General features: G+C 35.2%; 1 protein-coding gene across 1 annotated transcript; it reads left to right on the top strand.

Moving 5' to 3' along the window:
- The first annotated feature begins 21,079 nt into the window (after positions 1 to 21,079).
- Positions 21,080 to 21,511, top strand: LOC129242132 (uncharacterized). Its single transcript, XM_054878691.1, has 2 exons — positions 21,080 to 21,130; positions 21,231 to 21,511. The coding sequence occupies exons 1-2, from the start codon at positions 21,115 to 21,117 to the stop codon at positions 21,509 to 21,511; spliced, it is 297 nt and encodes a 98-aa protein (XP_054734666.1). The 5' UTR covers positions 21,080 to 21,114.
- The last annotated feature ends 1,271 nt before the right edge of the window (positions 21,512 to 22,782 follow it).

Below are 22,782 nucleotides of genomic sequence, written 5' to 3' on the forward strand. Positions count from 1 at the left end.
CGTGCCCTGCATTAGCTAGAACCCGAATGAAATATTTAGGAGCTCTACAATAGGAGAGGTTAGAATATCTCTCGGGGTTAGAGCTTCAAAGCTTATTTAGATTCGCAAAAGACGCAGGCTTATTACAAGAAGCCTAGTACAAGGAAACGTAAGGGTCAAGATCCATCTGGCACTACATACTAAGGACCAATAGGTCTATGTGATGGCTTTCCGACAGTCAGATCAACCTAACCTAACAAAACTAATCTCAAAGATAGCAAAAAATTGTGACTTGCACTTTCCTTTTCTTCTTAGCATCATAGTTCTTGGTCAACCATTGTTTCATTGACAGCCTTGCGCCATTTGTCTCTGACCAAGACTACCTGCTTCATCGCCGCACGATTAGCTTTCGTATGTCAATTTCAACGTCTTTGAATCATCTCTTGAAGCGTCGTTCTTCGGCCAGTAACAGGTCGTAATTCAACTGCCATTGGAATAGCCCTTTCCTTGGGCATTCTAAACAAGAGTCCGAGCCATCTTATTCCCTAAGATTTTATAATTCTTATTACAGTTTAATTTTTTGCTAATAGTTCCAGTTCATGATTATAACTAATTCGATTGGTACCGTCTTGCAGTCTACCAGGTGCATATATTTTTCGCAATATTTTGCTTTCAAATACTGATTACTGTCAGTAGTTGTCTAAAGTTCGCAACCAGAGGTAAGCACAGGGCGGATCAAGCTTTTGTATATCCTTAACTTTTTGGCGAGATAATAATTTAGACTTAGTCAGCTTCAAATTACCAAAGTAGCTTACACTTTAAAGACAGAATTCCTCGAAAAGATGGCCTTTTTGGAAGTATTCTGGTGTCAGTTATGGCTTCTGCACAACACAAACCTTCGAAAAAGTTTACTCTGGTCCTTAGTTCTGTATGCGAATTCAAATTCTATCGGTCCGTAATATTATTAAAATTTTTAAATTCAGTTTGATTTTTGAGCTTCACTGCTCATTTAACCGAAATCAACATTCGCGATAATTAACGTTAATGCTTGGTAAGCCTATTCAGCGTGGCTCAGAATAATCGATTTATGTAATTTTTCTACAAAAACCGAAATTAAGTCCAAAGTCAAAAATCATTCTGAACTAATTTTGTAAGTTTTTTTAATTGTAAAATTAGCTGATTTTTGTGCTTATTGTCGGTGATTGCGAGTTCCAGCTGTGTATTATTAATAACAGATGTTACATAGCACACACACATATGTACATACAAACTGAAATAAGTACTTTTACGTATGTATATGTAGATGAATGGTATTTGACTGTATTCGCAGTGATTGTAAGTACAGCCCTTAGCGAATTGTATTGATTTGATGATTATTAGGACTTACGAATATAAATTCACGTTCGTATAATTGCATGCAATTGAATATGAATAACGTGTAAAGGCATGATTATTTTATTTCTGCTTAAAAAAAATATTGATTAATTACAAATAAGTATTGGAATCAATATTCTATCAAAGGAGCGATATTTATTTAAATAAAAGTTGCATAAAGCAATAATTTTTTGATAGCTTGTTTTACAATTTTGACCCCCAGCAGAGTTACATATAAAGGGTGATGAGATTGGAGCTATTCTTTCCAAAAGGGTTTTTTTGACAGATCACGCGAGACTACTGCCAAACAAAATACATAGTTTTCTCTTCGGTATTCAATGGCATTTCATCTTGGAAATACTTACGCCTCAACAACGTTTACAAATCGTATTACAAATATCGGTGCTCTGCGAAAAGTTTTCATGAGGCCCATTTTTGGCTTAATGGCTACGTCAATAAGCGGAAATGCCATATTTGGGCTAAAGAGCAACCCGAAGCCATTCAAGAAAAGCCATTACATCCATTGAAAACAACCGCTTGGTGCGGCCTATGGGCTGGAGGAATCATCGGCCGATATTTCATCTAAGACGAGGCTGTTGCCAATGTAATAGTGAATGACGTCATGATAAACGACTTTTTGAGGCCCGAAATTAAAGATCATCTTGGTTCCAACAAGACGGCGGTACTTGCCATACATCCCGAGAGACAGCGGATTGGCCACCAAGATCGTGTGATATCACACCTTTGGACTTGAATTTGTGGGTATATGTAAAATCTAAATGCTTTGGGAATCAACTAGCTTCGATTAAGGCATTGAAAGCGAACATTACTAAAGTTATTCACGCGATACCAACCGAAGTCCTACAGCAAATCAGTCAAAATTCGTGTCTACGGATGGCCGAATTATGGTGCAGTTGCGGCCAACATTTAAAAGGGATTATCTTTAAAAAATAAATCTCATGAGCACGGTTCTACACAAAAATAATAAAGATGGCCTAATCAATCTAAAGTTACTTTGTCTTAATTTAAAATTCGATAACTCTGAATTAATCACCCTTTATTATGTATATCTTCCGATTTAAATGCTGATTCTTTAGTAAATACAGCAATCTACTACATTTAAACATAGAGAAGCTTTGAAAAACTGTACCAAAATTTAAAAATTTTCATTTTCTCCGAAAAATTTGGACTACAAAAAATATGTTTTTAAATTTTTGAAAAATTGGAAATATTTATTTAAATTTAAAATTATTGAAAAATTGTTTTTAACATATATTTGATCTAAAAAAAGCATTATAAATTCACAAAAATATTTCCAAGAACCGCAGTTATTTCACTTAAAAAAGTTCTAAATCAGAATTTTCAATCTCAAAAATAATAAATTTAAAAAAAAAAATCAGTTCACATTACGAAAATATCCAAAATATTTGGATCACTTTAGTTCCTCCAAACAAAACTTCTTTTCTGAAAGTGTTGTTGCATTAATTCAGACCTGAATCAAGACTGTTGAACGTTTTTGTACGACGTACGAAAACGTGCAACAGGCATTGTCTGGCCTTAGATATTGTCGTGCGTTTCTGTTTGACTCTACGGGGTTTTTTATTGTTTTTCTAGAAGCCTAATGTTTGCCCTAAATTTTGGTCCAAGCTTCATAGAGATATCTTCATTTGTGCAGTTTTTATGATAAAAAAATTTTGAAAATTTATTGGAATTCATTCGAAAAAAGTATAAAAAAGATAGAAAAATATTAAAATTAAGATATGATAATTTCAATTTACATTAATTTTTTAAATGCGTGTATTTTGGAAAGCAATCAATGCGCAATTGGGGAGTGTTGGGGCACTGCCGACAGTACGTAGTTGTCCTTTTTATGTTCTTTCTTGCTTCCTTTCGACTAAATATTCTTTTTCCTTCAGCGTAGCATAAAACGCAAGCACGTCGGATGGTTTTATTATTTTCATCTACTCTTTTGGTGATGATATGCTGCGATTGCGGTACAGGCTGCGGGCATGTAAAGCCTAGTAGGTCCTTAGCAACGCGTTCATGGAATGTTCGTATACTCATGGTTTTATTATTCGACGCTGCTTTATACACAGTAAAGGCATTAACAACGGAAAGTCCGAGTAAAAGTTCAATTCCCAGCTTTCGATACCATTTTAACCCTTTGCGAAGGGTATTTGAGTAAGAAGCCATTTGGTCGGAAAGATCAATGCCTGCTTTCCCCTTATTATATTCTACCGCACCAATGGCTTTTCTGTTGCTCGTCTTTTACGTCTCGCTCCTCGACTAGTTGAAGGCTCTTCAGGATTACGTGCTCCATCTGTTGTGGATACCATTATCGGGGCATGTTTCGTAGATAGCATTCTGACGTCGCGTTTATCTTTCCACTTCAGAACAACTACACCATTGGGATCTTCTCTAGCCACTACTTCGCCTTTCTTTTAGATGCAATCATAACACCTTTTGGAAAATGTTTCTTGTTGGCACGGATGTTTCTTGATGACTTTCCGGAGTATATTTTCAACGACCAGGTGAATCCTTCAGTAGCGCAGAGCTTAGAAAGCTTTATACCATAAGGATGAGCTTTATTTGGTATATATTGTCGGAATGATAGTCTGCCTCACGATGGAATAAGGGTCTCATCAATTACTATGTTTTCACCTGGTTCGTAAATTCTTTGGTATCTCATTTGTAGCATGTCCAATAGAGGTTTTATTTTACCAAGCCTATCACCTGGTACAATTGAGTTATTGTCTGTGAAGTGCAGGAAACTAAGCTAAGGAAACTAGTTGAAAGCGATTACGTGACATTGTTTTCCCCGGAATTGAAAAGTTGTAGAGCGAATCTTTGTACCAATAGTCTTTTAAACTCCCGACCTTCACCAAACCCATCCACAAAAGAAGGCCAAGGAACTTCTTCATTTCAAAATCTGTTGTTGGTATCCAATTTTTTTTTTCGAGAAAATCTGGTAAGAGCTCCTTTATTTACATTTTATTCAGCATATTTATTTGTTTCTGATACAATTACTTCAATAACGTCGTTGTCAACAAATAGGAGAAATGCATCGATACAGGAAATATCTGTTGGAATAGGCTGTTGCAAGCCTGATCGCCCAGTGAATGTAAAAGTTTTCTGACGAGAACTAAATTCAGTCCAAATGTTTGTTTCGGAAGAATCGACTACGTTTGACAATTCTGTTGGTTCGTCCTCATCCATGTCCCAGTCGTCTTCGGTATCGCTGTTATAAATGTTGTCAATGTTATTAGTATCATTGCTATTATCAGAGTCAGTGTCCGAGTCATCTGGTAGCTAGTTCTCATCAATCAAGTCATCGCAGGAAAAATCATAGTCATCAACACTTTCTTCCAACGCTTCAAGTACTTCACGATCTCTAAGGTATCGCTTCGCCATTTTTCTAACTCAAATCTACAAAACTAAAAGAAAATAAAAAAAATAAAAATAAAAAAACAAAGAAAATAAAGAAAAATATAAAGAAAAAAAAAAAATTGAAATAAAAGCAGATATAATAAAAAATTTAAATAAATGCAAATGAAAATGCGTAAAAAAAAATTAAGAAATAGCAAACAAAATCACGTCGCATATTTTCGTACGACAGTGATTTTTACGATTACAATTCCGTCGTGCAGTCGTACGGAAACGTGCGACATAAAAAAACCGCTATAAAATCCAAAATAAACCACAGAATCATCCGGGATTGTAGCAGAACTGAATATTTTCTACTTTTACACCAGTTTATAGCAAAAAATGTTCTTGGCACCCGGGGAAGGCTTTCGTCAAAACTCCTTGGCAGTCAAAGTGTTAGGGGTGTTAAATTTTTTTCCTGACAAAACGTGAGGATGAGCGTTTTGCTCAGCTGTTAATATCTTTGCACACAAATTTTTTCATATTTCCATATTAGATTTGTTTTTTGGCTCTAGTTTTGTAACTAGTTGTATGCATCAATTTGAACTAAAGTTGTGGTTAAGTTGACGAATTCATTCTAAATCTCAACTGAAAATAAAATTGAGACAAAGTGGTGATTAAAAGAAATTTACGGTCTGGAGTGAAAGGATTTGTATTGCTACTGGTTTGTGTAAGGGGAGTATTTTCTTGGTTTTTTCTCCATATATGAAAGGCAGCCTTATGGGTAGTATTTATTCATCAGCTGATTGGTGCCAAGAATGAGACAGGTTTGCTATTTAGCTATGGTGAAAAAGAAAATTATGAGGAGAACTTTAACTGCCACGTCATTTTGAGATTCGACAGCCGAAATTTGCACGACCATTTCTCATGTATTCCCACACTCATCCAATCTGTCGTTGTTCAGACGACATCGAAGTGTCATTGGTTGATTTTTTCGTAGATCACCAACACAGTCTCAGTTTTTTTTAGTAAACACACCTCAAGTGACGTCAGCCAATCAGCTGATTCTGTCCAGTTCGCTTATGGAGGAATAACGGCATGTTATAGAGCTCACGTTTGAAATCTCTTCACCACGCATTGATGCCTCATGGATGATAGATACCAGGTTTGCTCGTTAGGTATGGTCAAAAAAATTTTTGAGGGAAACTTTGGATTCTACGTCATTCGTTTTGTGTGTCACTAAGCTAAAGGTAAATTTTGTGAAACACAGAAGGAATGACGTAATATTCAAAGTTCCCCTCAAATTTTTTTTTCTGCATATCTGACAAATTCGCTCAGAGCCGAATAATTATCTGCTAGGTAGTACACCTCTAAAAATCGTTTCTTCTTGTTGATGCCTGATTGTTAAAGTGATAGTATTCTTTCTGCTTTCTCTCTTCTTCCTTCTTATGATATTTGACAATAGCCGGCCAAATTTTTGTATTTGTAGAAGCGATTTAGCTTTATGTACTGTTGCCTTAGGTAGGCTTTTAATAGGAACGCATGGCGACATTTGCACAATAAGCGCATACTTTTCTCGAGAAAAGAAAAGGCAATGAAGGTAAGATTCACACTTTTCCTGAAGGTGTCTCTCCTGTTCAAAAAGTTGGTTGGCATGGCAGTTGGTATTACGCTACCAGCAATTTTATGTCAGCTAAAGCTATAGATAAATAACTAAATTTTGAATTATAGTTTAACAGCATTTTTTTGCGTCGCGCATTTGTCACTTAAAGCTTTATGTAGTTTGATTATAGATACTTTAATATTTTTTAGAGAATTTTTAATATGATAAAATCTGAACATAAAGGAAGGCACACAACTGTCAACTAATGGAATGTGAATAATGAATGGATCTACGAAGAAAACCTATTATTAAGTCTCAGATCTATGTATGCCTGTATGTCTTTAACGGTTGCTTAAAATTTGAAAGTTGATTTGATGTAAGCTAAATGATATGGAAACCTCTATGTATGTATATAATATATATATATGTACGTTCGCGTGTACATACATATGTTTTGCCTTTTTGCTATTGTAGCACGCGTCTCTAAATGCCTTTTGGCTATGAATTGGAAATATGTAAGCACAGACTATTTGTTGTATAATTTCTTCGTCAATCTGATAGCTAAATCGTCTTTACAAGCCTCACACAGCTGAAGGTGAAACCAAAGGGCATGCGTACAAATGCACATAAATAAATAACTTATAATTGGTTACAATAATTGAGCACGTCGCAAAGTTATCTTTTCCGCTTTTTTCATTTAAACAACATAATTTTTATAATTCCGATTTTCCGAATTCTAAATTAGCCTAATATGTTTTTTTGATAGACACAACACGCAGTTCGGAATCACAAAATAAATCTAAAGGTATGAGTAAAATGTTGTTGTGACTTGTGTTGGTACATGTGCAACATGCAACATGCGGCTATGCAGATACATCCGAGAAACGCACATGTAAAGTGTCTCATGTAAATCACCTTCGGCGAGTGTGGAACGCACATGGAACTCGACAAAGAGGTGGTCTGCCTGAATGTATGGAAGTAGGCTCAACTGCAGGTTGGCTCATTATACTTACACAAATATATAAATACTTATATACATTTATTATGCACGAATTACGTTGATATATGCTTACAGCTGCGGTTAAGAAAAAAGCAGCGAATCAAGGAAATAAAAAAATATTAAATTTTTCTATGAAGAAACGAAATTTTATTTATTATTTCTTCAAAAACATATCGCTGACTTATTCTGAATTCCGAATTCATATAAATAGGTTTAAAATAAATTAAACATTATTTAAGTAATGCAGGTTCTTCGTCAAGTAAGAAAGTCTATAAGTATATGTAAAAGATTGTGAATTTTTATAGTAAATAATTGACCTTTTTGTTCATACCTAACCGAAGGCCTCTATCGCCAGTGCTAAGTGTCAATCATTACGTATTTGTAGAATATTTACCTTTTCTTGAAATAATTTTAATTTTTTATATATTTTTATGGCTGATAAAGCTTCCAATATAATAAATTACATCACTGTGCCATACATTCATTCACAAAAATACCGGGAATTGTTGATTTAAAAAACGCGCATTACACATATTTCTAAATCTTTTTTTTTTGCTGGAATGTTGGTCCAACTGCGCTCTATAGTGTCGCAGAGTTTGAGCGCGATCTGTCAATTAGCTTGTTTTTGGCATTTAATTGCATCAGTCAACCACAGGTGTGCTCTGCGATTTTCATTATGGATAAAAATATCGTACAAGGAATTTTTCTTCAATTTTGTGTCTTGGACGGGATTTCGTGTGCCAAATCATAGGAAATGTTGCAGAAATCCTGTGGCGAGTCTGCTTTATGAAAAACACGGGTAAACGAGTAGCATAAGCCATTTCAGAGGGACGAAAAGTCGTGGACGATTTACCCCAATCTGATCGCTCATCATCGTCTTTAATAAATGGAAACGTCGACAAAGTCAAAGAAATGGTGCTGGAAAACCATCATTTACGTTTGAGGGAGGTAGCTTGTGTTCTTAGTGTATCTCACGAAACAATTTGCAACATTTTGCATCATCAATAGAGCATGAGACGCGCGGCTGCTCGACTCGTTCCAAAAGAGTTGAATTTCTTTCAAAGAATCCATCGGAGGAAGGTGGCTGAAGACATGCGTGAGCAAGTAAAGTCGGACCCATAACAGATGATGAGACGTAGGTATATGAGTTTGACATGCAAACCAGTCAACAGGCGGCTTAATGGCGCTATCCACATGAGCCGAAGCCCAAAAAACCACATCAAAGTCGGTCAAAAGGGAAAGTCGTTCTACTCGTTTTCTTTTATTATCATGGTTCGAAATTCATTCCAGATAGTTATACGGCAAATAAAGAATATTATTTGGAAGTTATGTGACGTTTGAGAGAGAATTTGGGTAGGAAACGGTCTAATTTGTGGAAAGAAACTCATGAATCTGTACAATGATAACGCAGCGTCTCACAAGGCTCATATTGTGAACACTTTTTTGGAAAAAAACTCGACAAATATCATACAACAACCACCGTATTCACTGGATTTAGCCCATGTGACTTTTTCCTTTTTCCATTCCGCGGACGCCGCTTTGCGTCGATAGAGGCCATTAAGGAGAATTCCCTTTCGTTGAAGGAGCTGAATAAGATAAGCGCTTTTAAAAGGTACTTTGATGACTGGACTAATCGTTAGCGTATGTGTGTTGCTTCGAATGGAGCCTACTTTGAAGGCGACAAAATAAATTTGGATGGTTAAATAAATATTATATTTTGCGTTTTATTGAACAATTCCCGGTACTTTTTTGACAGATGTATACGGTTCTTTCAATTGAAAAAAGATACATTGCCACGTTAACCTCCACTGGTTTACGAACAAATAATGAATTGACTGTAATGAAATGATTTCTTTTTGTATTTTCAAATGACAGATTTGATGATTTCTATAAATTTTGATTCCTCTACTTGTTATTAGGTGTCACTTTCTATGTATTTGAAGCCAGACGACTTAACACGCCACAATAAGACCTCCTACTTCCTTGAACCGAAATCACTCCTTTGCAAATTTACAGTTGTGTTTCGTATCATTGCCGTTTTGCTTTAACCATTCCATGGACATATTCTAGTTGCCATTACGACCACTGCTGATATTTTGACCACAGCTGCATTTACAAAAATTTACATACTTAAGCCTCTGTCAGCGTTTTTTCACCGAAAGCTCCATGACAGGTTGTTCACTTGATTGGTGCGTGTAAAGAAGTAAGTTCGTTTTATTTTGGTGACGCACGCAACTTCTTGTACTAGAAAATCTTAGAAACCCTAAAAAAATCTAAACAAAATTAATTGTTAACTAAATTTTTGAATATTTTACTAATCGAAATATCTTGTTCACCACAATCTCAGTTTTTAGCCCTTAATACTACATTTGATAGGTTTGGATCAAAGCAATTAATAAAAAAAAATAAATAAATAGTAATAATAAACGGGTTAGTTAGTTGAACTAAGAGATGATTTACAACGTAAACATACTTTTTCTAAGATAATGCAAACATTTTTGTATTTTTGCTTTGTCAATTACTTCTTCCAAATAGTTCCCTTCCGCGCAAATAAAGCTATCTGCGTGGTTAACAAAAACTGCATTCTAGAAGTCTATCACTGATCTCGTCTTTTTGTATGAGGTGAAGACCATAGAGAATAAAGATGTGAAGACAGTAGGCGATGGATGCCGAAAACAGTGGAATAATTTACTGTACAAGTTTTATTAAAGCAGACAATGGCTATTTGGTTTTAGAAGGCCTTGAGTATGTACAACCATGCAACAGGTCCATTCCCGAGTACGATGGAAAAGTCTAGTTCAGAAGCACTTTTTTGCAGTTTATACGAATCACTGACTCATCTGAGTGATTCCAAGTCAAGTGATCCAAGTATTTTGGACATCGTCTGCAATTTTTTGAAAATTTGGATTTTGAAAGCAAATAAAGAAGTTTTGAAAGAAAAAATGTCTTTTATTTTCTAAGATATATTATAATTAAAAAAAATTAAATTTTGGGAAAAAAATTAAAATTTTGAAAAATTGGGAATAGCTTTCCAAGTTACATATCTTCGGTTCCTTTTACATTTCAGAATAAGGATAAAACTTAATATAATTTGTCCCAAAATATTTTTGATAAAATTAAATTTTTCTGTTCGAAGTTTTTCGAAAACATGATTATTTGAAAATTTTGGTGCAGTTTTTTAAATTGTACTTTCTTTTCGATTTCACGAAAATTATGTTTTTACAAAAATAATTTTTGTAAAAAAATTTTTGGGAAAAAATGAAGATTTCGAAGAATTTGGAATAATTTGTACAAGTGAAATGTCTTTGGTGCTTTTTAAGATTTAAAAAAGCATAAAACAAAATTTTTACAAAAATTAGTTTTTGAAAAAAGTTTTCATATACAGGGTGGGCCATATAGCGTTTGCTTTTTGAACCACCTATTTTTTTGAGAATGGTAACACAAATGACATGTCAAATGTGTTCATAATTTACTTAAAGGTTTGACTTTTACGAAATGGGACGCTATACGCTTGAACAAAATTGGGAAATATTGAAAACCTATTCCCAAAGTGTGAGTCTTCTTCTTTTTCCGCGGTTACAGTAAATGGCGAGCGTTACCGTGACATGCTCAATGAGTTTTTGTTTTCAAAAATTGAAGAGGATGACATGGACGACATTTGGTTTCAACAGGACGGTGCAACTTGTCACTCTGCCAAAGTTACACTCGAACTTTTGGCTACCGTTTTTCAAAACCGAATAATCAGCCGAAATTCCGATATCAATTGGCCGCATCGGAGCTGTGATTTAAGCCCGTTGGACTATTTTTTGTGTGGAGCCGTTAAGGACAAATGCTATGCGAACCATCCAGAGACGATTGATGCTTTAAAACACGAAATCGAAGTTCCCATTCATGAAATTGGAGCCCAAACAAACGAAAATATGCTTAAAAATTGGGTTGATCGAATGGCCTACTGTAAAGCCAGTCGTGGCAGTCATTTGAACCATATTATTTTTCATTCATAAATGGCAATGTTCAATATTCGAAATAAAAAAAAAGTTTGAAAAAATACTGACTTGTTTTTATTTATGGCCGATTCAAAAAGCAAATTTTACAAGGCACTATATTTGTTAGAAAATTTTTTTGGAAAAAATCCAAATTTTTAAAATTTGTATACGATTTTTCAACGTGAAATTTCTTTGATTCTTTTAAATTTCAAAAAAAGGATAAAACAAAATTTCCCCCAAAATTATTTTTTCAAACAAATTAATTTTTTTTGATGAACAAATAAAATTTTAAAATTTTGAAGAATTTGGTATAGTTTTTCAAAGTGAAATTTTTCTCATTCAGTTTATATTTCAAAGAGGAGATAAAACATGCGGTATAAAAAAATTATTTTCTGGAAAAATATAATCTTTTGTTGTTGAAAATTTGTGGGAAAAAATTACAATTTTGGTAAAGTTTTTCAAAGTGAAATTTCTTTGGTGCTTTTCAGAACTAAAAAAGGATAAAATATAATTTTTACAAAAACTAGAAAAATTAAGGGTTTTTATAAAAATGTTGGAAAATGAGTTTTTTTTTTAATTTACTTTTAGTGTTCAAAATTTTTGGGAAAAAATTAATATGAAAAATTTTGGTATAGTTTTTCAAAGTGATTCTCTTTGTTTCTAGGATAAAACATTTTTTCAAAAATTTAAATTTTTAAACTTTGAAAATTCTGGTAGAGTGCAATATTTCAAAGTGTAATTTTGTCGATTTTTATTTTTATTTAAAAAAAGGATAAGACAGAATTTCTACAAAAATAATTTTTTAAAAATATTTTAATTTTATTGTGCAATACTTTTGCGAAACCAGTTTTTTTTTATTTTTCAAATCACCTACCTATATTTTATTTCTTATTGTTGTAAAATATGCCTGGCAGTAGCTTCGTAAATGAAAACTTAAGCAGAGCTTCATGATCTGCTCGGAGGTATGTACGGCGACAGTATCTTCGGGGATTGAAAGTCCAGAATATTTCCTCCTCCAAGACAGCTTTGAAATCCAACATGGAATTTAGTTTTAAATCCTAATCCCAATTTCAGGCAATTTAATTTCGCAAACTGAAAGCGCGTTGAAGAAGCTCATAGACGGTGCTTTTCCCGGCCCGCCGAGAGTTTCATCTGAATACCTCTAAAAGGTGGCGCAAAAGTAACCTTGCGATGTTTTTTGGCTGTAATTTAAAAAAAAAATGAAAAACTTTGATTCTTCTTGTGGATTATTTTTTTTTTTGGTCTTTAATTTTTTTTACATCAAGTCGAGAATATGATGTCATGTAAATGGCCGCCGCCACAGTTGATTGCCATTTGAGCCCTTTTTATGGCATTTTCCATCACTTTGGCCAAAACTTCCGGCGATAGGTCCTCACATTCTTGACGAATATTGTCTTTAAGAGCTGCAAGAGTCTGAGGCTTGTTGACATAAACCCGCGACTTCAAAAAGCCCCACAAAAAGAAGTCTGCATATCTGTTGTGGCACGTGCAGTGTGTGCCGTTGCACCGTCCTGTGGGAACCACATGTTTTCATCAAGTTGCGGCAAAAAGAACTCGTTGATCATTGCTCTGTAGCGCTCACAATTCACAGTAACCGTTTGGCCCGCGACGTCTTCGAAGAAAAAAGGTCCGATGACTCCTCTGGCGAAAACAGCACACCATACAGTGACTTTGAGTGGGTGTAATGGCTCTTCGTGGGTTTCACGCGGATTTTCAGTGCCCCAGAAGCGTAAATTTTGCTTATTTACGTACCCACTAAGATGGAAATGGGTCTCATTACGCATGATTATTTTTGATGAAAAATCATCTTCTTCGCGATTGGCGGTCAGCAGCTAACAGCTGATGCACCCTCTGGACTTTGTACGGAAACATCTTCAAATCTTGTACCAAAATTCGCTGTAAAGACCGTCGACTGATACCCATTTGTGTGGCACGTCGTCTGGTCGATGTCGACGGCGCTTCCATGACATCCTCGGCTACAGCAGCAATATTCTCTGCAGAACGGCTACTCCGGGGTCTGCCACGCCTGGCAGCATCTCGTGTTGTGCCAGTCTCTTCGAGGCGAGCGGCTAAACGTCGCAGTGTTTCACCAGTAGGCGTTGGACGGCGAGGAAATCTGCGACGAAATTCACGTTGTGCCAAAGTCACCGACCGATTATTGGTCAAATAAATAGTCAGCAATATTCCGCGTTCTGGAGCAGTGTAGCGTAGCATTGTTTATTAACGTGTATTTCGCATGTGTTTACTACACAAATGTCGAAACAGAACTGACATTAGGGGCCAATCGCAAAATTTATAGCATTTTCTGATAGGAGGATTAAGCAACACTTGCTTTTCAGAATGTCACTGCGGATAGCAATACGTTGGAAGATATGGCAGAAAATTTGCCACAAAATACCTACTTATCCACTAATGCAAATATGTTTTCTTTAAAAGTGGAGAAAAAAAATCAAAGTATTTATTCCACCACACAAAATCATATTAAGTCTGCATACCCATCCAATTTTACGATTCGGCTAAATTCATTTCATTTAATACCGCAATAGCAGCGTTGTAGTAACGGCTGAAAAGTAAATATTTGAAAAAATCTAAAACGCGAAGTATCTACGAGTACAACTGTTGCAAGTTCACATATCTGTATATGTATGTGTGTGAAACATTGACTACTGTGAAGTCGATTTTATTGAGTTCTTGCACTTGAGATCACACCAACATAGGCCAAAATTTTACTGCAAATTACCTATAAAGAATTTAAGCCAAATTGCTTCGTGTGCCTGCCTTAAACCTTAGTCTAAGCCCAAGATGTCTATGCCTGAAAACAATAACAAAATTATTTAAAGCGTAGGCTTAAATGAAACTAAATTCCAGCAAATAGCCAGCGCATCCAAAGTGAGCTTAGCCACCGTGGCCAAACACAGTTGAACAGCAATGGCAGGTGTAGTGAAATTCAACGCGGGCAGTTTTTTGTTTTTAAATTTATTTCAAGACCTAAAACTATACTTACTCGATTATACGACTGCTGCATTTGCCAGCCATGCAAGCGAGGAAATAACAAATAAAAACCATAAAAAACAAAATTTGCGGAGAAAATGATATACATATTTTTACTTGCTCAGGCAGATCAATACGTTCAGGTTGTGTTATGCGCTTGAGACTGACCAAAACTCATCAAATGCATGTCGAATGTGATGGCAAAAGGGCAAATCAAGTCGCGTCTGGGCAATGGCAAACCATCACGCCTATGCGGTGGTATCCACTCGTATGTATGTATGTGTGATATATTATATATATATTTGCATACATTCCTGCCAATCTGAATACCTTAAAGGCAAGGAATTGCTGGCTTTCTATGTGGTCTGCCCATGGCTGTGGCTGTAGCTGTGCCACAAGGGGTAGTACAGCTTAGAAATGTAAGTTGCAGATAGGCAACAGGAGTTGAATTTTTTTATATTTTTATAATTTATTTAATTGCGTAACTAAAATTTCTCTATAGTACGATTCCAGTCAAGTAATCCAAGTATTTTGCACATGGTTTTAATTTTTTTCTTAAACTGGCCATCCGGATTTATAGCAAGTCAAGGATCGCCACTTCTGCAACATTCCTCAAAAATGTTAAATGCTGTTTCAGAGTATTCAAACACCCACTATTTTTTCCAATTCAACCGGGTTCGCACTTCGCTATAGGCTGAATTTTGTGAAGCTCCCCCAAAAACGGTTTTTATGCCAGAAAAAATCGATGCTGTGCCTAAGCTGATATCGCAAAATTGTTAAGGTTGGAATTGAATGGTTGCTCTTTCGTACAAATAAATACATTTTCGAATTTTTTTTTAGTTTTACTGATCACCTCGTATGCCCCTATATTAAAATTTTCACAAGAATCGTATTTGCATGTGAATGCCAAATGCATTTGCAAATTTGATTTGATTTCAGTTTCATTTGAGTTTGAATTTGCTTACAGATTTTTAATATGGATTAGAATTCTTGCATACATACACATAAAAGAGCCAAGGAAAACTCATATCCAGATATTGGGTTACATGCTAAGCCAGAGCTTATTCTTCCACTTGATTAGCAAACAGTAGGCAATGCCGTTAGGCGATTTCAATTTACAGATTAACGGATGCCATATTGCAACAGCATTAACAAAAGCTTGCAGCGAAAACTGCCGCTTCCAACACTTATTTTAACCAGGCCGCTTCAACTCACCATTTCGCATCAAACGCATTGCAGTTGCAAATTGAAGATCTAATCTCAGTGTGAAGACAATTTTTTCACTACATTGCAGGTAAAATTACCTTTTTATGCCTGCTGAAATTTACAGAAAAGAATAAACAAAAGCATGTCTCCAATGTTTTTTTTCTCCATATTCTCGGGTACGAGAAAGCTGAATCTGCAATTCGTTCTTACTAAAAACCTTCACTAGGGTGGTCGTTTTTGCAAAAAAAACTAAACAATTATACATTTCAACGCATATTTAGGCTAAAAAGGTCATAAAATCAAATCGAATGTGCGAAATGTTTACTATTTTAATCTTTCCATTAAGCAAAAAAAAAAAAAAAAATAGTACACAATTTACTCTATCATTGAGTAAAATCACTAATAATTTTGCAGCAAACTAAAAAACTTGAAAATAGTACGCATGAAATGCCATTAAATTAATTGCAATTACGTAAAATACAAATACATACACACTCGAATACGTACAATTGCTAATCTCAAGCGACTACTCAATAGATAGCAAAATTATATCTAATTAAATTGGCAACCCGTGCGGGCGATACTCGTATAGAGCCAGCCTTGTTTTCTTGGAAAAATTCTTCACGTTTATTGATAAAGGGAAAATCAAGCGAATTAATCCATATAAAAATATATGAACAAATTCAAATACTAGTACAAGGCGGCTGCCATAGCTGAATGGGTACGTGATTCAGAAGTGTTCCAAAAATCCGGTCACGAGGCACCAATTTATAAGAAACAATTTTTGGTTGGCTCACGCAAGAGAGTTTTTGAACACCCAAAACACCAAGTTAATAGGTTATCTGCCTTGCAGCTTCGATTTGCATCTACTGATTTATTTTTGCTCCCGAGCATCAAAAATAAAATGCGAAGTCAGTGTTTTTCAACGCCAAAAGAAGCTGTTGAAGCCTTTAAACAGCTCGTTTTCGAGATATCCACATCTGAGTGGCAAAAGAGATTTGAAACCTAATTCAACTGAAATGCGAATAATAACACTTTTCGGCATTTCTTTTTACATTCGGAATTTTTTACGATAGAAAAACGCATTCAAATTATTGCAACTTATTATGAAAATGGTCGATCTGGAACCACAAATCGCAAAATCCGTGACTTTTTTTGGTACAAATAATCATCGGAATGATTCGACTAATCAAAGGTTGATGTAAAAATTTCAAGAAACGGGTTGTGTCGAAAATGGAGAAAGGACTGGCAGGCTAAAAACTGAATGTTCTTTTGAAAATATTGCTGCGTTGGGGTTTGATAAAAAAACTGTCATAGAGTTTGGGTTACCGAAGACTTGGTTTCCTCGGGAGGTGTATTTTAGATATATTCGCAGGATAAGGGATCACAGTTTTTGTATTTTGGTTCCAAGGACGGACTTCAGGTCTAGATGTCCATAGGTCCGTTTTGCGTGTCCTTGCCGGAGTCGTTCAAAGTATGTGAGGGCTGGTCTGGTCATTTTGTTATTGTTTATCATTAAGAAGTTTTTTGCTTGTATTTTTCTGTGGTTTATTTGTTTGCACCAGTCATTGGTTTACTCCAATTCAGCTTAATGCCTTTCGTTGAAGATTTGTTAATATATTTTTTTATATCGGACCAGCTGTGGGATCCTGTATTGTATTAGATTTATGTGCTTGACGTGCAGTTAATATACAAATTCGTTTTGGTCTATATTAACGTGACCCTATTCGCAAAGTAATTTGGGGTGCGTAGTATTTATTGTTATTTAGGTTCGTAATAGAGTCGAGAGCTGATATTGGGCATATTACGAATTCGTAATTCATCTTCATCACTGTTAACTCAGCCGCTCGGTTCGGAACTTGGCTTGGATATATAGACTTTCTTCAAGGTTTTCACTTCGACCTCATAGTCTTGTGTGCCCTCTGCTCATCACAATAACTCATCTAGACCCAGTTTCCTTATTAAACTCAGGATAGAGCTGGGTTGAATTGAGCGTATGTGCCTTTCATCCGGCTGCAGTTGGCCGAGATGTCTCAACCTTGGAGTCTCCTGGGACTAGTCGCAAAAACACGAAGAATTAGTGGCCCATATCACGATCATGTGAAGATGAGTATGCCGTCTGCAGTGACCTGTGAGAATGCCTGTGAGCATTCTTAATTTAGTGTCAGTTTGGTCAGGGTCTTGGCTTGCTGTAACATTTGTCCCCACTTCAATATATCCCTCGCTTGAGTTCTCCAAAAACATATACCAAATAGTTCAGCGTCTTGATCTATGCCATCCAACCATCGGAGTTTTGGTCTTACCAATATGTTTTTTTTCGGTGGGAGTGCACCCAAGACTTTTCGTGGGATTTTACGCTCAAAAATGTTGAGTTTTTGCACATCGGCCCTGCTTAGAGCTCAAGTTTCACTAGCGTACATAAGCACTGGTACGACAAGAAAACAATAAATTGTTATTTCCACTACTCTTCCAAGAATGCGATGTTTTAGGCGGCTTTGTAAGGCAAAGTGGTTCGCGGCAAGTATTCTTGGAACAATTTAAGTGGTTATGTCGTTTTTCTTGACGATTTTGGCACCGATATATTTGAATTCCTGAACAATTTCAAAATGTAGGGATCTATTTTAAGACTTTGGCTGCTGTTCTGCATTGATTGTCTTTGGGGTGATGATACCATTGCCTTCTTCTTGCCTGCATTAATCCCATTCTTCTTGCCGCTCTATCAATTTTTATAAAAGCGTATTTAAGATGATTGTTTCCGTTAAATTGAGCTGTTAGGGGTAGGTATTCATGACTTCGTCACTATAGAAAAAACTGCATGCTCAGAATTTTGTGCTGACCCTCTAAATCGAGGAGACTTAAGGTAGAAAAAACTAATTTTTAGTAGGTTGTGCATTTATATTTATTCATTTAGTATTTCATTACTTCATCGTTGTTCCAAAAAGAACATTTAATTGCTTGCAATGGTATGCAAAATGGTTATACAGCTTAAGGATTGCCTGAGGAAGAAGATAAAAAATACAAAAAATTAAAGTTTTGTACATTTATAATGTTTGTACATAATAAAAATCTGCACCAACTCCCAATATTCTTCAATGTTTTTTTTTTTGTTTTAGAATATGGTGATTATTTTTATGACGAAACAAATTTCATAGCCCAGCATCGATGGATTTTCATAAATTATAGCAAGAGAATTGAAAGTAGTTGATTCCTATATATTTGGTCATATAAAAACACTGGTACAATAAAAAGTGGTTTAAAATGTTATTAAAAAAATTGTAAATTTCCTGCAGAGCATGTTCACATACATCTACTTGGGCACGTCTGCAAGCTTATGTGTCAAAATATAAGTCAATATAAAATAAAATAAAAAATATATATTATAATCAGTAAAATGAGGTCTATTTAATACTGATTTATTTGCGATTTCCGAGAAAATTATGGTACATTCCACGAATTGTAGCGTATGGCTGTTAGATAGTTGAAGCAATTGAGCAAAAACAAGTATACTTGTGGGGTATTCCAAGCAAGTAAAGCAAATGTAGGCTAACATTTTGTTCTTTAGTAAATCAAATGCTGTCCATCACATGAAGAAACACCTCGCAACTGGGGGACCCAAAACTCTACACATCTAAGCTGGCATCGAGTACATCCCTAAACTAAAAGAATATTTATTCTGCGTCTGCAAACGAAGATTAAATTCAAGTTCGGCTTCGGTTAGAAGCAAATCCTATAGCGCATAGAGCTTTCTTAAGAATTGTTCAGAACTCTTGAGAACAGTCACAAAGGTTGTGAAGTACCCTAGGTAATTTATGTGGTGCCTTGTTGTGGCGAAATCATTTGTGGCCATAGTTAATGCACTTAGCCGGTGGTATCCTCACCAAATACCCAGGAAGAGATTTCCACAGTTCTTTGAAGTTCTAGGTAGCAGTAACTGGCATTCCATTCACTCTTTCTCTTGTAACTCTTGCATTCGAACTCATTAGCAGAAAAGATATGCAAAAATACGGCCCTTAAAGCGCCGAAGTTGTCTTACTGAAGGTATCTTATTACCGAGTACTCAAAAATCTACAAGAAGGTTTAAGCGAGGAAAATTGGAAGTCCAATTTCTCTTTCGCATTAGCAACTATTGATTATTTTTTTTTTAATTTTTCGTCATTTCAATTTAGTTACTGCACTTCCGACTAAAAATATTGTATTTATAATGAAGGCGCTGGTTTTGTGAATATTTTCCAGTGGACGTTTACGACATAAACTGGCATTGCAAAGCTTGCGTGATCCATTCTTCCAATACTCTTCGTATCCATCATCTGCGAAAGATGGCTAATATGAAAAACTAGTCGGATACAAGCCGCACTTGTCTCTTTCTCTAAGTCACCCGACTTCTGTTGGCCTTAGAAGTGGTCAAAAATCACTCACTACTTCGTAACTAAGATTTTCGTCAACAGTCCTCTGTTGCGTTAAGCTAAAGTAAGAATAACAATCCTTTCCAGTGCCTTTTCACTATCTTTCAATACCTTGTTTTTTCGTTGAGGTATTACGCCGGCCGAATGGGTTGGTGCGTGATTACCATTCGGAATTCACAGAGAGAACGTTGGTTCGAATCTCGATGAAACACCAAAATTAAGAAAAACATTTTTCTAATAGCGGTCGCCCCCTCGGCAGGCAATGGCAAACCTCCGTATTTCTGTCATGGAAAAGCTCCTCATAAAAATATCTGCCGTTCGGAGTCGGCTTAAAACTGTAGGTCCCTCCATTTGTAGAAAAACATCAAGACGCACACCACAAATAGGAGGAGGAGCTCGGCCAAACACCCAAAAAAGGTGTACGCGCCAATTATGTATATAAATATATATCACGCCTTTCTTCTATACAAAGATCAGGCCCGAATTTATGTATATGGAAGGGAAAGCCTGACACCGTCAATAAAAAAATTGTTAAAAAGTAAGGCTTTTTTGTATTTACTTGAAATAGCACTTTGTTGTACAAAAATTCAATGGGCTACAAAATTACATACCCAGAAAAATTCTAAAAATACTGGTTAGAAATTTTAAAAGCTCGATGAATTTCTGAGAATTATCGAAATTCAAAAAAAAAAAAATTAATAATTGTGTACATAGTTTAACGTATTTCTTACGCCGTTTTTATTTTAGTATGAAATATATTTTTGTAAAAAAATAGTGATGTGCTTATAATTTTGCAACGAGGTGTATATGAGATGAAAACGTAGGTGTATTAATAGTGGTTAGTGCAAGCAGAATTCATTTCAAAAACACTACCTCAATAATATATCAATAATAATATATAAAATAACACTGGTGCTTTTTGCTTTTGCGGTTGACCTAATTGGTATAAAAGTATAAAAAAAAAACAAATCAATAAAAACTTAAGCAAATCAAATACTTCTTGGAAAAGGTGGCCGACTTTCATTATCTATGTAAGCCATGCAATTGTAATAATAGAAAATAAACCAGCGTGCCACAAGCGGGTACCTCAAATACGTTACGAGCGTTTTCTATAAATATGCAATAAAGTGTTGCAGAAAAAAACAGTGGTCAATTGTGCTCGAACTTTAATGCAATTTCAAGCAAACGATGAAAATGAAAACCGGTAAGTGAATTCTGAGGCACCTTTTTCCTTTCTTACTAATTTCCTTTCCTACTACTCTTTACAATAATATTGTTTTTTGCTCTATTTCCTCACTTATTAGTCTACATATTAGTCCTGTGCGCTTTGCTTCTGGCTAACTCTGCCTATACTGCTGATGAGTACTGCGATCCGGACAGCGATGGCAAGCCTATTTGTCAGTCCATTTCAAACGGTCAAACATATCGCAACTTCTGGGACCCCACAAGGTATTGGGTGTGCGATGGAAGTGGTGAACCGATTTCCAAACGCTGTCCCAGCGGTACTGCTTTTAGTGGTGAAACTAATAAATGTGTGCCATGGATCGATTGGGTGTGGGTGCCGCCATGTCCTGAAGTTAATTAATTTGATTTTCTACATTTGGTACATTGGTTGGCTTTATGTATTTGAGGCAAACCCGAAGAACTACTTTTTTACTATATTAAATAAAAAATGAGTGATGGAAATTTTTATTTGGATACTTACAATTTGTTCTGTTTAGTCGAAAAGATGATGTCCGTCAAGTGAATCAAATCGCATATTCCATCAGAACAGATTGTCAGCCTAACCTACGCTATTAGTCCTAATATCCGAAACATAAATATATGAAACACTTATTTTGTGATTTAAGGGGTTACATGGGTTTCGTCGAGTAAAATTTAATAAAATTTCTTCAGCAAAATTTGTTTTCTTAGTGCCTTGCTACCAAAGATAAATGGGATAAGAAATCACTCTCAATACACTTTATTAGGCAGTACATGACAGATAAACTTATAATGAAAGCTATTTAGATAACAGAAAAGGTAAAGTCGAAAAACGTATTCAGGATCGCAAATAATTTAGACATCGTCAAGGAAAAATTTTAGTAATAAAAATTGCGCTTGATATTAAAAAACGATCGAATATCGTTAGGTACAACATGGTGCGAGCTACATAATAAAAAAATTGAAAAAAAACTGGGGAGATGTTTTCTGCCAAAAATGCCAACAAAAAATGTAGAAAAAAAAATATTATAAAATTGTTTTCCAAAATTAGAGCGGAAGTTGTTGAAAATCCAATCACAACAAAAATTTTTTTTTCTCCAAAACTTGGACATTTTTTTTATTTTTTAGCCAAAAAATTATTTTCCTGAAAAGAAAAATTATTTGTTTTGTTATTTTAAGTTAAATTTGTATTTATTTTTGTTCAAAATTTATTATTAAACATTTTTTTCTGGCATTTTTGAACAACCCCTTTAATTTTGAAAACAAAATTTACAATTTTTTTTTTGTTAAAAAAATTTTATTTTTCAAACTTAAAACTTAAGTACTAATATTTTGAGGGACTTTTGATTGTTATTTGAGATACCTTAAACTGTTAGCCAGAAATTTGCTTACCAATCCGATTCTATTTGGAATTCTCTCAGTCACCATCAACTTCATTATTTTCAAAAGAGAATTTCTGTACTTGACCGAATTCTGATCTGTGCATTATGTGAACCAATCAACACTATAAGCTTCAGTATTTATGTATGACCCTATGACTCGCAGCGGCGCGCTTGCCTTTAGGTGCGGAAATAAGAAGTTTTCTAACAATGGATTATTTCTAAAGAAATAGAACTCGACAGAGTAGCACTTTAGGGTTTGCCATTGTCTGCC

This window comes from Anastrepha obliqua, chromosome 3, assembly GCF_027943255.1.
Source record: "Anastrepha obliqua isolate idAnaObli1 chromosome 3, idAnaObli1_1.0, whole genome shotgun sequence".
In the NCBI taxonomy this organism is placed as follows: Eukaryota; Metazoa; Arthropoda; class Insecta; order Diptera; family Tephritidae; genus Anastrepha; species Anastrepha obliqua.